Genomic DNA, 16,460 nt, shown 5'->3' with positions numbered 1-16,460 from the left:
TAAGTACGCGGTGATTTTGACACACTCAGCATGTAATCCAGTGCCCCCCTTCTACCCCTGGAGTTCCAGACGTGTGCTTGGTTCAGACTCTCCCTCTGTATCAGAAATCTTCAGAAGGTAAAAATGGGCCTTTCAAGAGTGATCTTTAAAATTCCTATGCCCATAGCATCCATTTTCTGTTGCCAGAATAAATGTGTAACGAGCCACCACCAAACTTGAGTGACATACAGCAGGAAACAGTGTTTTGGCTTTTGAGTCTTCAGGTTCAGCTGGGCTTGCTCGTGGTCTGGGGGCACTAAGGCAAGCTTTCACATACCTTGGGATCCTTTGGCTGTTGGTTCATCTAGGATGGCCTCAGCTGGAACGACTGTGCTCTGGTTCATGTGCCTCATCTTCCAGCTGACTGAGCTGGCCTCTGTTTGCGTGTTAACCTCCCTTTAATCAAAACTAGGCTGAGCCCAGAGTCAGTGGGAAAGCATTCCAATGTTTCATGGCAAGAATTGGGTCATTAATTCAATCCATCTCCCATACCATAGAGTTACTCTATGAAATCCGTTGTTCAGCCATGCTTTAGAGCAAGGGTTGGCAAACTTCTGTGAAGGGCCATACAGTCTCTGTCGCAGCTACAGTTACACCCTGTCACTATTGCACGAACACAACCATCTTTATTAGAAAAGAGAACTGTGGGGCTAGAGAGACTATTTGCCAGTCCTCTGGCCACAGTGTCCCAACTGCTTCCTTGTGCCTAATGCACCGTAGGCCGAGCAGGAAGGGGTCGATCATTGCCCCTGGCCCTCGGCCCTGTGGACGACGGCTTCGCCTGCGATCGCGGTCCTCGTGAGCTTGCTTAACTCAGCCCACAGGTCTCGATGCTCCCGGCGCGTGCGCAGATCTCACCGAGCCACCCCGCCCCAAATAAACCATAGAGTACGGCGGGCCGGCGGAGGAAGCGGCCCGGGCCGCTCAGTCTCGGCTTCCGGTAGCGCCTCGCTGCTCCAGGAGCGGCTGTTGCCGCGTACGCAGTTTCCATGGGGACTGGCGATGGCTCCGCGAGGTGAGATCCCGGAGGTGTGTGAGTCGCTGGCCCCTGTCCCTTCCGGGCCCCTGTCCTGCCTTTCTCTCCCAGAGCTCGACCCTCTGTTGTAGAGTGTTAAGGACGTCGCTCTTCAGGTCCAAAGCGGGCTTTCGCAGCCACACCCACCCGAAGGCATCAAGGTGCGGGTCTCTATACCCCAGGTCTTTGGCTGGCCCGCTCCCTGCTGTGACCTTGAACGGGCCAGTGCTGGTCTGTGCGCCCCAGGTTCTCCTCCCGAGTAGTGACGGGATTAGATCTTAAGAGGCACCTCTCAGCTATTGTACTCTCTGAGTTTTCTCTTAGCTTTCACTCCCGAAACCAAAAACGCTTGAGTTCGGCGGTGATTCCGGGAAGAAGAGGGGAGTAAAGGAAGCGCCCTCCCACCCAGCCCAGTTCCTCGCCATCTCATTACCAGCAATCAGAAGTCTCCAAGTGGTGCTTGAGCAGCGAGCGCCTTTTGTTTTCCAAGTTAGACACAGAGCCAGGTAGGGAACAGAGATGGCGCTGTTCCCCGCCCACCCTCCTGTGTGCTCATCTTTCAGGTAAACGCCTGTCCTCCACAACCCTGGAAATCCTCTTCTTTTTGAACGGGTGGTATTATGCCACCTATTTCCTGCTGGAACTCCTCATTTTTCTGTATAAAGGTAAGGCTGGGAGCTTGACCACTCCGGCCACAACACCCCTTACACCCCTTTTCTACTTCAGCCCAGAACAGAGCCAACTCCTACCCAGAATCTTACTTTTCACCTCCTTCCCCAAGCACCTCTTGATCCTTTGGCTTCCTTGAGAATGACTCAGTAGGAAGCCCCTGAGCAAGAATTTCTTGAGCTTGGGAAATGAGGGGGCATGTCCATTCTGACTCTCCCCCCATCACTTCTCTGCTGAACTCCCCTCTAAGTCCACTGGTGACCCTCAGAACGGGCCCAGCAGCCTGTGGACCTGTTCCATCAGTTCATTTTGGAGAGTACATGCTGCAGCCAGCCTTTTGGAATCAAACCCTGTAATGAGCTTCCTCTGACATAGTCATACTAGTGCCTCGCAGCCGTAATAATGCCCACATCTCACAACTACTTCATGGAAAGCCGATAAGACTCATGCTCTGGTTATTTCCAAGTACGTGGGAGTCCTTGTGGGTGCTGTTAGGTACTGTTTATAAACTCTGGCTTTGTATTGGCAGGTCTCCTGCTGCCATATCCAACAGCCAACCTAGTACTGGATGTGGTGATGCTCCTCCTCTATCTTGGAATTGAAATTATTCGACTGTTTTTTGGTGAGTGTTGTCCAGAGAATATTTCCATTCCTTATGGGACGAGTTGGTATCTGTAACTTGATTAATAGGAAAAAGTATATAATCTAAGCTCACAGCCAGAGATTGGATCTGGTGATAGATCCCATTACTCCTTCTCTACAGTTCAGGCTGCCTTTAGTTTGGATCAAGTTTGCCTGTCTTTCTCTGTAGGGCTAGAGGTAGGCAGCAGTGTGAGACAGTAGATAATTCTTTCTTAACTGCTCAATTGCTGCAGGGGTGCCAGGTTGCTCTTAATGGCTGGCTTTGGGAGAACAGACACAGTTGTAACACCAGGTCCAGATGAACACTAAGATCCTTCTCTTCAGGACAAGTATTATGTCCCCAGAAAGAGAGCAAATTCCTCAGTATTTAAAGTATTTCATCCCTGAAAAACAATTGTAAAGCATAAACTGAGAAAATACTTGTAGCACATATGACAAAGGATCCCGAATGCTCATGTGAATCACTGGGAAAGACGACCTAGCTTTGAAAATTGGTAGGGGCACTAAATAGGCGATTTCGGTAAGAATAATTCTAGACCACCAGTATCTCTATGAGAGTGTTTATTATACATCTTGTAACATCAAAACGTTCAAAACAACTGTATATCTATCAGTATGGGATTAAATAAATGCTGCTGTTGGTTGAATGGAACTGTACATAGTCATTAAAAAAGAATGAAGTAGTTATGTGTGTGGAAAGATGTCTAACTTTGTTAAATGGGAAAAATTAATTTGCAAAACAGTATTATGAGTACGGTTCTATTTTAATAATAATAAATAGTAGTATGTGAGTATATGCATACAAAACTTGGAACAATATGCATTGTTCTGTAATAATGACTCCCGGGCTTGGAATCATGAGGGTCTTTCATGATCTGTATTTTCTAAAACTACTTTCTATGAAGTTTTGTCAATGATTATGTATGGTTTTTATAATTAAAAAGATTGTTTTTCCCTAAATAGACCCCATTTTCCCGTGAGCGGGAGCCAGACTGGAAGCAGGATGTTTGGAGGGAATGATTCCAATCCTGTAACTCCCCCAGTGCCTCTAATTTAGTACAGTGGGGGCCCCATTTATAAATCACATCCCCATTAGGGATAATTTTTCTCTTCCTCACCATCCCTCACGTCTTCACCCACTTTTCCTCTCAGATGAGGTAACTCCAAGGGCTGTATCTAACAGGTATGAAGGGAAACCTCTGCCAACGAAAGATGCCCCTTGGTATTAGTGTGGCCTTGACCTTCCCATCCGCCATGATGGCCTCCTACTACCTGCTGCTGCAGACTTACGTGCTCCGCCTGGAAGCCATCGTGAATGGGATCTTGCTCTTCTTCTGTGGCTCAGAGCTGCTACTCGAGGTGCTCACCCTAGCCGCTTTCTCCAGGTACTGCTGCTGAGGGGCCACTTCTGTCACCTGAGGGTTGAGTTCCCATCCCATCCCAGACAGGGATTCACTGTACTTCTCAAGCCCGAGGGGTCTAGAAGGCTTTTAAGGGGCAAAGAATGTCTATGGGACTTCCTTTCTCACTTAGGTAGATAGTTACCTGCTCAAGGAAGATGTTCTTGGGGGCCAAAATTTAGAACAAACAGTTCACTGGGCTTTTAACATTTTCTTTGTCTCTTTCTTTCTGCCATCAGTATGGACAGGATTTGAAGCACAAAGATTTCAGCCAGCAGCCTTGATGGGCTGACCCCACATACTTCTGGTCCGTTAGCAACATCAGTGGGAACTGATGGGTCAGCAGTGTCCTGGGAAAGGTTACAGCTTTTCCTCAGCAGATATTTCGGCAGCAGACTGAGTATAAAGCCGTTGGGCATCGTCTAAACCCGGACCTTCAGCCGACTCTTCTATACTCCGGCCTAGGGAGGGGCACGGTTACCTCATCCTGGCCCTTCTCAGAACCAAGTCCCTGCTGACCTTCAGTTCTCCTCTTTGACCGTCGTGGCCAGAACATCTTGTGTGAACCACCTAGGCTCCGGGGGCTCCCAGCAGAAACCAAGCCACACACTCCTGGGACGTGCTTTCTGCACGCGCACAGAGCGCCTCACCAAGGCATGCTCCCCGAGTGCTGCAAAAGCCTCTCAGCCCATTCCTCGGAGACCAAGCACCTCCTCAGAGACTAAGCTCCAAAACCCTTTTAGTAGCTGATAGGGTTAATTTTCTATTCTCATCATGAAATAAGCGTCATTTTATAATAAATGTGTATTTTCTGTTGTGAGGCTTGCAGCCTTTTCCTTCTGGCACTGTTCCCTAGAATTCCATCCACCCTGAGACAGGAGACAGACTATGACAACAGTTTTTCTCAGGCTGTGGCTGGTTATATAGTGTGGATACAGAAGGACAGTGTTGAAGATAACCGTTTTTCCCACAAGCTGCAGCCTCAGCTCGCCCCTAAAAGCACTGCTAGCCTCTACCTTCTTCAGCTCTGTCATCCTATGGGAGTCCGTCTGGCCTGCACTCTCCCCCAAAGTCAGCACCTTATTCTCATTCCTTTACAGAGAAGTTGCAGTAAGCATAGTCTAAACTTAGCAAAACTAACTATTTATGGTCATATTTATTTTTTAATTAAGATTTAAAAATTTCGAGTTAATGTAAAGGAGGGGGAACATTTATTTTTTTAAGCTGGAGAACCACTGCCCTTGATGAGTACCTTTCCCTTCTCCAGGTAACCATCTTGAAAACTGTTCCTCATCTTGCTTGGTAGTGGTCACTTCTTTGTAGCCCCAAGAAGCCACCAGGAGTCATGGCACAATCCACTTTAGGAAAAGCCTTGAGCCAGATGGCTCTAATGCCTGCTCTCAGATGAATCCTAGACTGTCTGCTCTTACTCAGAGATAAAGCATCTGTGTTGGTTTGTGGCACTGCTGATTTTCTGCGATTAGACTCATTCTTACCCAGTGATGGTCTCCACTGACCAACGAACTAATGCTTTTTCTTGTTTTCTAACCTGGCTGTGTCCTTGCTTCCTTGCTGCCCTTGGAATCTGTCTAAAAACTGTCGTAGACAAGTCTAATCAAACATGAAATAATAACAAAAATCCAATAGGAGCTTCTCTCATCTTTCAGTCAAACCCCACTGATACCCTGGTTTTCTGCTTTTGCTTGCACTGTCTTTCTCTGGTTCCGCTTTGAAGACATCACTGCTATTCACCTGGAGATGTCCTCTGCACTGCATTTAGATGCGCAGCAGTTAAGGTCACCCTCCCGGCACCACACATACATGAATGGGAGACTCAGTTGGAAGTTGAAAGGTGATTTGTAAGATCTAAATGTTAGAATTCACAGGGACCTTTAGAGATCTACTAGGTCTGCACCCCACTAAACAGGCTTAGAAATGAGGAAGTAACAGCCAGCCGCTCCCAAGTTCACTCCCAGTTCACGCTTGGAGCTAGAGACCATGTCTTATGCATCTCAGCCCAGCTCAATTAAATTCCACTTGAGGATGGAGAGGAACGGCTGAAAATGAGGATACAATTAGGAATGAGTCTTCATTTGCATCACGGTTCTGTGGAAGTTTAGTGCGTATGCTTCCTGTGGGCGGCTCCATAATGCCCATTCTTTGATGTTTGCAGGAAGAACCTCTGATGTGTTCCATGGAGGAGAAGGTCAGAGCGCAGAAAGAAACAGCCCTGGAGGATGGGAATTGGTGCAGTCAGTCCTCAGGGTTGATGTGTGGACTCGGGTGGTTCTGGAGAGGCCCTCCTGTGTCTAATTCTGCATCCGGCGCCTGCAGCAGCCCTTGGCATACCTGCCCCTGTAGCCGCATCTGTCCCCGCCCTTTGTCCTCCTTTGCCTTTCCCCCACCATGTGTCTCTGTGTCTCTTCTGCTCTTTTAATCATCAGAAGTGATTAGGTTAAGAACCACTCTACCCTGGCATGGCCTCTTTAACATAACAGAAGGAAATCGTTATTTCCAAACAGGATCACATCCAACAAACCAAACACCAAACTCACTGCCATCGAGTCGGATCTGACTCACAGCGACCCCTCCTTGGTCTTCCAAGGCGATATCACTAAGGAAGTAGATTGCCCCATCTTCGTTCTGAGGAGTGGCTAGTGGATTTGAACCACCAGCCTTGTGGTTAGCAGGCAAATGCCTTAGGCACTACGCTACCAGAGCTCCACAAGTACTTAACAACAACAAAAAAAAACCACCCAAACCTACTGCCATCAGGTTGATTCTGCCTCATAGTGATGCCATAGGAGAGAAGAGAATGGCCTCATATGGTTTGAAAGGCTGTAAATCTTCATAGAAGCAGACTGCCTCATCTTTCTCTTACAGAGTGGCTAATGGGTTCAAACCACCAATCTTTTGGTTAACAGCTGAATGCTTTAACCACTGGCACCAGCAGAGCTCCTTTCCACAGGTACAGGGGCCAAGAATGCAACATATATTGTGGAGGGACACAATTCATTTCATAATATCATGGCAGTGACTTGCAGAAAGAATACAGGTCGTCCCCGACTTAATGATGTACTTGCATTACAATGAACCACACTTAGGACCCTCTGGTTGGTTTGGTGCATCTTGTCATTAGTCACAGGTACTGCATACTGTGTTGCAGCGTGTGATCTGCTGATGTTATCATTCCCAAATGCTCCCTTGCAGATGATCAGTGTTGAGATTTACTGTTCAAATAGTCAATCTGCGAAACATCTCAACATGGATCAACTCAGAGCCCATTATGCTGAATGAAGTTAGTTTATCATAAAAGGGCAAATACTTTAGGAGGCCACTATTATAAAAAGTCAATAAAAGTTTCACAGAATGAGGAAATACTCTTTCATGGTTACTAGGGATGGGTGGAGAAGGGAGGGTAAACCACTATCTAGAGGGTAGACAATACTAATTTGGGTTAAGGGGGAGAAAAAACACATCTCACTATTTCTCTTACATAGATGCACGTTGTAGGATTCACAGAATGGTATCAGCAGAATAAGCCTAGTTAAGGGCTGGGGATGACCCTCCCTCCGCCCCCCGCCCCCAAGAAAAGCACTGTCATGTAGCAGGCAATAATAATGAAAACTAAAAAAAAAAAAAAAGAGAGAGGTATTTGACTTACATCAGAACCGACTTACAATGGAGTCATTGGAATGGAACCCTGTTGTAAGTTGGGGACTGCCTGTATTCAGTGCCAGGCAGAATGTATTGAATCCATACCATCCATGATCCTACGAGGCAGAAGGAAATTGACTCAGACATTACGTAATGTGTCTGAGGGTATTCAGCTTAGAAATGAGTTGGGATTAGAACCTAGAGGTAACCCAACGCTCATTCACTTCACATATCACCACAGAAGTGCTGAGATCAACGAATGCATTTGGTTCTGTCTAAACTAGCATTCCTCACACTGTAGCTTGCCTAAAGATCATCTGGGTCATAAAAAAGTTGATTCCTAGGTTTAAGCAGAGATTGCTTCAGCCCAGGAACAGGAATTTAAGCAAGCATGGAACAGAAGTGAGATGCAGGTGACTATGGACCTCAATCTGAACACTAGTTCTGTGATGTACTCCAACTACTGTTTTCCTCTGCACATCATCATAGACCCTCCCTTCTAGTAAAGATCATGTGATTTCATATTGCTCTTTTATATTGCCTTTTTGGCCCCAATTACTGTTGTTAGGCACTGCCATTGAGTCAGTTCTGACTCGTAACAACCCTGTGTACAAAAGAGGAAGACACTGCTTGGATCCTGTACCACCCTCACAATCTTTGCTATGCCTGAGCCCGTTCATCTCAGCCACTGTGCCACTCCATCTTGAGAGTCTTCCCCTTTTTCGCTGACCCTCTACTTTACCAAGCATATCCTTCTCCACAGATTGATCCCTCCTGATAAAATGATCAAAGTATGAGGGACAAAGTCTGGCCATTCTCACTTTTAAGAAGGATTCCAGCTGTACTTCCTCCAAGACAGATTTCATTCTTCTAGAAATCTATGGTACATTCAATATTCTTTGCAGGTACCAAGCTCAAATCCATCTATTCTTTTGTCATACTCTTTTTCATAGTCCCACTCTCACATGCACATGAGGCTATTGAAAAGTCACTGGCTTGAGTCAGACACACCTTAGTCTTCAAAGTGCCATCTTTGCTCTTTAACACTTTAAAGAAGTCTCTTACAGCAGATTTGCCCAATGCAACACATCATTTGATTTCTTGACTATGCTTCCATGGGCATTGACTGGATCCAAGTAAAATAAAATCCTTGACAACTGCAGTCTTTTCTCCAGTTTTATCATGATATTGCTTGTTGGTCCAGTTATGAGGATTTGTTTTATATTGAGGTGTAATCCATGTTGAAGGCTATAGTCTCTGATCTTCATCAGTAGTGCTTCAAGTCCTCTTTACTTTCAGCAAGCAAGGCTGTGTCATTGTGTATTACATACTATTAATTACATACTGTTCTTCAGATAGTCCAGCTTCTTGGATTATATGCTCAGCATAAAGACTGAAAAAGTACAGTGAAAAGATACAATGTTGACACACACTTTTCCTGATTTAAACAATACAGTATTGCAGTGTAGTAAATTACTTTGTATGGCTTTTCTACCCAGAAGTCATTGTAAACTCAGTGGTGGAATGAGCAACTGAGCTACTCCTGATTGTAAATGTTATCCACCTGGAGTATTTCTCTTGGGAGTGGCACAATACAATGTTCTGGGAGGTTCCCACTCTCTCTCAGGTGCTTAGAGTTCTGGTGCTGTGATTGGCTAGTTTGACCACTCTGCCAGGCTCAAAAGGAGGCCTCCTAGAGGCAGAACTCTCTCTGATTGCTGGTGGAGGAAGACGTGCTGCTGAAAGAGACACGCGCCCTGGAAAGAGACGCAAGAGACACGCATTGTGGAGTAAGACACTGAGGGACATGCACTGCTGGGAGAGAGACTGTGAGAGACTTGGCTGAGGGACGGTGGGCTGGGAGAGAGACTGAGCGTTCTTCCTGAACTTGAGTTGTAGCCTGGTGCTTCCCTAATAAACCCCATAATCTGTGAGTTCTGTGTGGCCACTTGCAGCAAATTATCGAACCCAGAGGAGAGGTGGTGGGTGCTTTGGGAGGAACGGTTGGTGAAAGGGCTGAAGGGAGGCAGCATGTCTGGCCTTGCGTTATTGATGGTGATTCTGCCTTCCTCTTGTGGGATTAGAGGAGGTCAGAATATGTGGCCTCCTTGACATTTTTGCAAGTATCCTCTTGTTCTGTTCAAACAACAGCCTCTTGGTCTATGTACACATTTCTCATGAGCACAGTTAAGTGTTCTGCAATTTCTTTGCAGTGTTATCCAGAACTGCTACAAGGTACACAATCAAATGCCTTTGCATAGTCAATAAAACATAGGTAAACATCTGTGGTAGTTAATGTGTCAGCTTGGCTGGGCCTGGTTTTGAGTGGCTGGGCAGTTGGACGTAGTTACTCCCCATGATGAGACTGGTAATTAACTCCATGGTGTAATCTGCCGTGAGCAGCTCAATAGCTGCTTTAGGGGATGTGGTCTGCTTCCAGTATATAAGAAGCAGCTTTGGGAACAGTCTGCAGCTTTTAGACATGCTTGGACCCTGCATATAGCCAAGTCTTCATTTAGCAGCCTGCCATGTTTCCTTCTGCTCTTGGGACTGTCTCTGGACTTGAACTAGTGGCCTGCCATGTTGTTTGGTAATATTGGAACTGTGCCTTCTTACTTATTGACCTTGAGCTTGTTAGCCTCAGCAGCCAGGAGCTGCCTAAGTGATGAGACATGTCTAGCTTCAGTGGGCCAAGATTAAGAGGCAGAGCTGAAGCCCAAGGTTGAGGGGCTTTCAACCAGTCCCTAGAGCTGGCACTCTGAACTCGGACTTCCAGCCTCCTGAACTTTAATAAATCCCCGTTTGTTTAAGACCACCCATTTGTGGTATCCTCTCTTAGAACAGCACTAGGTAACCAACACAACATTTTCTGGTATTCTTTGCTTTCCATTAAGATCCATCTGACATCAGCAATGATATCCCTCATTCCACATCCTCTTCTGAATCTGGCTTGAATTTCTGGCAGTTCCCTGTCAATGTATGGCTGCAACTATCTTTTAATTATCTTCAGCAACTGCATGTGATATTAATGATATGGTTTGATAATCTCCACATTCTGTTGGAACATCTTTGGAATGGACAAAAATCTGGATCTCTTCTAGTCAGTTGGCCAGGTATCTGTCTTCCAAATTTCTTTTTTTTTTTTTTTTTATTGTGATTTGGGTGAAAATTTACAGAGCAAATTCACTTTCCATACAGCAGTTCACATATACTTTGTCTCATGACACTAACCACAATTTACTACAATGGAATAAATAGCTCCTCTCCCACTTCCTCCCGATAATTACCTCTTCCCTGTGTCCATCCCTCAATGCCCTCCTGCTCCCTGAGCTGTCTCCCTGTGCATAAGCAGCCCTTCTTTCTCCCATGATTGTTCTCTCCAAGGAGTCTATCTACCTCAGGTAAATGTTCAACTCATATGCCTGTCTTTTGCTTGGCTGGAAGCTACAGGTATGGGTTCAATTCCAGACCTGGAGGGCAGCTAGGGGCCATAGTCTCAGTGGCTCCACCAGGCTCTAGCACACCAGCAAACCTGGTCCCCCCCTTTTTTTTCCCTCCAAATGATTTTGAGTTTTGTCCACATTGTTCTCCCTCTCTATCCAGGATCTCCTACATAGATCCCTTTCCAAGTGTTTGACATTGGTAGCCGGGCACCATCTAGTTCTTCTAGTCTCAGTCATATAGGCTGCAGATTGCATGGTGTATCAGTTGCTAGGACTGATTGTATCCATGAGCTGGAACTTTTCCTTCAGTTTATTCAGCTTGAGAAACGCCCAGCATGTTCTTCCCTTTTGATTGTCTAACTCCAGGTCTTTGCATATTTCATTGCAACACTTTAAAATCTTCTGTTCAGCTCTTTTACTTCGTTTCTTCCATTTGCTTTAGCTACTCTCCATTCAACAGCAAGTTTCAGTCTCTTGATAACCATTTTGGTCTTTTCTTCCTTTCCTGTGTTTTTTTAATAACCTTTTAGTTTCTTCATTTATGATGTCCTCGATGTCATCCCATAACGTGTGTGTCTTTGGTCATTTTAAAATTATCCTCAGCAAAACTGGTGTTCAGTGGGTCAAATCTAAATTTATGTAGGATATACTCAACTTTGTATTTTGGTGTTCATGGACTTAATTTTCTTCAACTTCAAACTTGTAGAGAAGCAACTGATGGTCTGTTCGACAGCCTCTGGTCTTGTTATGATAATACTGAGATTCTCTACTGTCTCTTTCCAAGATGTAGCCTATTTGATTCCTGTGTATTACATCTAGTGAGGTCCACATACATGTACGGTTCCTGTTTTGGTTGTCAAGTCTTTGGTCTTGCAAAATTGTATCCTGCAATCTCTGGCGTCATTTCTATCACCAAAGATATATTTTCCCACTACTGATGCTGCTTCCGTTTCCAACTTTCACATTCCAATCACCAGTAATTATCAATACATCGTTTTCATGTTTTGCCAATTTGACTACAGAAGTTGGTAAAAATCTGTCTTTGCATAAATTTGGATATTATGTATTGGTAACAATTATTAATTAATAACCAGTATTAACTGGTCTTCCTTGTAGATACATGGATATTATCCTATCACTGACAGCACTGTACCTCAGGATAGATCTTGAAATGTTCTTTTTGACAACAAATGCAATGCCATTCCTCTTCAGTTTGTCATTCCAAGTATAGATGACCCTGTAATTGTTCATTTTAGCTCACTAATGCCTAAGATATAGATCTTTATGCATTCCACTTTACTTTTTGCAACTTCCAGTTTTCCTAGATACATAACTTCATACATTCCATGATCTGATATGTAATGAATGTCTGCAGCTGTTTCTTCTCATTTTGTCGTGCCATATTGGCAGATGAAGGTCCAGAAAGCTTTACTTCATCCACGTCATTAAGGCCCAAGTACACATTGTATTATCTGGTCCCTGGCTCATCTTTTATTGTCCAACCTTCCTGTTCACCTGGCTCTTTAAAAATCCAGCAGCATTTCTGGGATCCCGAAGAGATCACCTCTGAAAACATTTCTACTAAGATTTCTCACCAGTACTTCCTCATGTTGATAGCCATTCAGTTTACAAAACACAAGAGTGTTCATGATCTCTTGTCCTTAAAACATCCCTGTGAGGAAAGCTGGACAGCCATGGTTTTTACTTCACAGATGAAAGCAGACCATGAGGTTATGTTGCTTGCCCATGGGCAGACAGACAGACTTCAGTGGAACCAGGCACCAGCATTCAGGTCTTCCAAATTCTATCAGGATTTTCTTCCTGAACTTGATGACATCAGAACTGAACTGTACAAGGTAGGAATTTTGCTGAAAGTAAGTCATAGGAACCTTGAAGGGTAAAGGGAAGTTTTTTCAACCAGGCTGTTTAGATGACTAAGGAAAAAAAGCTACACTTCACAGGACGTTCCCAAACATTTGCATTATAGGTCTCTTGGTAGGCTTACCACAAGCAGTGATAGCCATGTTGTTGTTGTTATGTGCTATCGAGTCGGACCCAACTCATAGTGACCCCACCTCGGGCTTCCGAGGCAGTATCACTACGGAAGTAGATTGCCCTATCTTCCTTCCGAGGAATGCCTGTTGGGTTTGAACCGCCAGCCTTCTGGTTAGCAGTCAAGTATCCTTAGGCACTACGCTACCAGAGCTCCCAGTGATAGCCATAGTGACATGCAATTCCAGGCTAATAACTCAGGGTTTCACTACCATCTGATGGCCTCTACATCAGCCCTTGCCCCATAAACCAAAGACCAAACCCACTGCCATAAAGTTGACTCCAATTCATCTCAACAAATCTATTCAATGCAGAATCCATAAAATAGCTCACACCCCATTTATTGTTTTAAAATATTGTTACAAAAGGAAAAAAAAATACAATGCAGTATAAAAGATTGACAGCGTCATCAAGTTTATTACACAATTTTCAACCTATCAGAAAGACAAATCACCGACAACAGGGGAACGGGGCCTTGGCTTTTTTGAGGGTTGGGTTTTTTTTTCCTTTTGCTACCAGGAAATAAACTAAAAATTGTGTCATGAGTAAAAACAAAACAAACAAACAAACAAAAAAAAAATGGGGAGAAAAATTCTCCAGGTAAACAGCTTTTCTGGTATTCTATATATTTTTTCCTTAAACTGTCACCTTACTTGGTTTTCTCTACATTTTAAAAAGACACCCGAGCTGCTCCCGAGGACACGCACATCTTAACACCTGGCCAGTGGGACGGGGTGCCGTGTTCCAAGGTGGGGGTGGGACTGAGGAACAGGAAAGAGAGCTACCACCTGCAGCCTCTGTCCTAGGGAATGTACCTCTCCAACCCTGGGGTCCTCCCTCAGTGACTGACTGAGGGCTATGTCAGAATTGTGCTGGGAACAGAGGAAGGGCTCAAATTCATTTTCTCCTGAGCCACAAGGATCTCCAGCGACCCTGCAGCTCACGAGCCGTGTCTCTTGCCTTATGTTAGATGTCATATGGCCTCGGAGGCATGCAGAAGTAGCATCACCCTATGAGTACTGCAGGACCCTGTTGCTGCTACCTCCTGCAGTAGCAGGCATATCACAATTCTGGATGTTGAGGGAAAAGCAATTCCATTTGCCTGTGTAGAAAATGGCCCTGGAGTGGTGGTCCTTAGAACTCAGAGGTGAGTTCATTCAAGGCAGGTTCCGCTTTTTCCTTGCTCCTTATCAGAAGCAGGAAGTACCACCAGGCAGAACAAGGGGAGCTATTAAGTCAAAAGGTGGACGGACAGACACCAAATCTGTGACTTTACTTGCTTCTTAGTGCCAGGTTATCCCACAATAAGTAAAGGTACGTACCCAGGGGATGCAAACCCATGCTTACCTCAAACCTGAAAAAGAAAAGCCTATGGAAGTAAGCCAAATCCTGCCCAACTCACCTCCTTCTCCACTCTTAATATTATCATACAGGTTCTTCACTGCGGAGGTCCTAATGTTCCCATCTCCTAGTGGCAGTACCTTCCTCTAAAACAAGGAAGCAGCCTTTTTGGGATAAGGGCTCCACATATGAAATGGAAAAGCCCCAAGAAAGGGGACACCCAGTAGCAGAGGCAACCAAACACTAAGCAACAGAGTGTTAACGGCTCTGCCAGGCTCCCCAGCAGAAAGCCACCTCACAGGCCTTCTCTGCTTCGAAAGGACAAGTCCATGGAGGAGGCTGGGCAGCAGGGAGGTGAAAGAGCTCAGCCCTTGGGGAGGTCAGGGAGATAAACCATCAACATATGAGAGGGAAAAGCAAGAACAAAAATAGCTTCTCATAAGGTAATTTCTGTTCTCATGGTCCCTCAAAGGGCTGGGAAGATAAAAGAGTCAAACAAAGAAGTGGTATGTTAGCAAGGGACCTGGACCCTCTTGGCCCCATCAACACTAGTGCTGAGGGCAGGGCCCTGGGCATATTTTGGCACACCCAGTCACTCTCCAAGACCCCACTTGGAGGATCCATTTTCTCTGGGAAGGTAGTCTTCCTATCAGCCTCACCACTGAACTGTTCCTGGAGAATCAGAAACTACATTTCCTTGGACAAAGCACCGTTCCCTATGGAGACCAGGGGCCTGGCCATGTTGTTTTCTTCCTGTCTGCCATCCCTCCCAGGCACACAAAGTCTTTAAGTTCTTTCCCCTGGCAAACAGGAGGTGTGGGGTTGGGAGGGCTGCCAAGCAATCTTCAATCCTGTGGGGCAGAGGGTATTCCCTGGGTGTCTGGAGGGAGTTAGGGGCTTGAAGAAGGGGAAAGGGTGGAGCGGCCTCCGTCCTTTAGTCCTGATCAAGGTGAGGAGATGTAAGTCCATTTAAAAAAACATTTGCTTCCAACCAGACTCCTGCAATGAGAACATCAGAAGAGAGGAAAGAAAGCGTAAGTTACAGGTTACTTTCTGGTCAGCAGCTGCTTGTGTGAATTACACTGGTATTTCCTAAAGTTACACCATAAGCAGCAGGGATGTAGACTGAAAGGGAGAATGCAAGCCTGGTCTGTCAGGGACATTCTGAAAGAGCACCAACAGTTTCCCCGCAATGAGTTAAAAAGAAGCAACAATGCCGTCTCACTTTTAACATTAGGAGAAAAACAGACCATGAAATGAGGTCTCTGAAAGCAATCTGATGGAAAAGGAGACTTTGGCTAGAAAAGTATGGAAACAATTACATTTCAAGAAAAGCTGCTAGAAGGAAGCATGGTGAGTTTAAATATGGTTCAGCAACTCTGTTCTGAATGTCTTACCTTACCTTAACAGAGCAGAGAATCTGGCAATGGGAGGTACCATGGTAAGAAAGCAAGTGTGTACATAACCAAAGCAATTAACCCCTAACATCTTAGGCCCAGCAGGAAGCATTCACACACACACACAGGAAGTGCCTCAACTGTTCCTTTTCAAGAAGCCTGGTTACCACAGATTGTAAGCTGTGTCCTTGTGAGTATGTGTGTGAGCACACACGCACACGGCCAGAGATGTTCTAGGTTATACTAAAAGTCGAGATTACGTCTTTCCCCAGATGGCAGTCATGGGTGAGGGACCCAGAAGCATCCTAACACAAAGCAGGCATGGCCTAGCTAGAAAAGAACAGGAAGCAGAGCATAGAAGTGAAAGGAAATAATAAGTACTCACTATCAGAGAAACCTAAAGTTAAGAACTTTTGCCCAACAGTAAGGGACTGTTAAGCTACTTGCGACATTGCCATTAAACTTAGGCTCCTAGGACACTCAGTCTCTGTCCCAATGCTGCAATATCAACCTGCCAGTGGTGGCCTGGGCAGTCTGACAGTGATCCTATGTTAAATAGAACTAATAGTCAAAAGGAAAAGGAGGAATTAAACTTAGGCTTAGAAGTTCTACTAATGCCCAACCTGGCAAAAGCCTATGCAAATGCTCAGCCTTCGTACATGTGTTTCCACGAAAAGCCCTCATAACAGGCACACAATCGAAGAGCTATCCAAGACAGAGACACATCCACATGCTGCCGACCTGCCCACAAGCTGAAATGGCACTAAGTCTTTTCAGTTTGGGACCCTCAGAATCTGTTACAGCG

General features: G+C 45.3%; 1 protein-coding gene across 1 annotated transcript; it reads left to right on the top strand.

Moving 5' to 3' along the window:
- The first annotated feature begins 1,038 nt into the window (after window positions 1-1,038).
- TMEM216 (transmembrane protein 216) lies at window positions 1,039-3,763 on the top strand. Its single transcript, XM_007945015.2, has 4 exons — window positions 1,039-1,054; window positions 1,618-1,719; window positions 2,253-2,345; window positions 3,549-3,763. The coding sequence occupies exons 1-4, from the start codon at window positions 1,042-1,044 to the stop codon at window positions 3,761-3,763; spliced, it is 423 nt and encodes a 140-aa protein (XP_007943206.1). The 5' UTR covers window positions 1,039-1,041.
- Window positions 3,764-16,460: the final 12,697 nt, after the last annotated feature.

Source organism: Orycteropus afer, unplaced genomic scaffold (assembly GCF_000298275.1).
Source record: "Orycteropus afer afer isolate SDZICR_OR568_19922 unplaced genomic scaffold, OryAfe1.0 scaffold00130, whole genome shotgun sequence".
NCBI classification, from domain to species: Eukaryota; Metazoa; Chordata; class Mammalia; order Tubulidentata; family Orycteropodidae; genus Orycteropus; species Orycteropus afer.
Note: the sequence above shows the minus strand (reverse complement) of the source record. Positions and strands in the feature narration are given on the sequence as shown.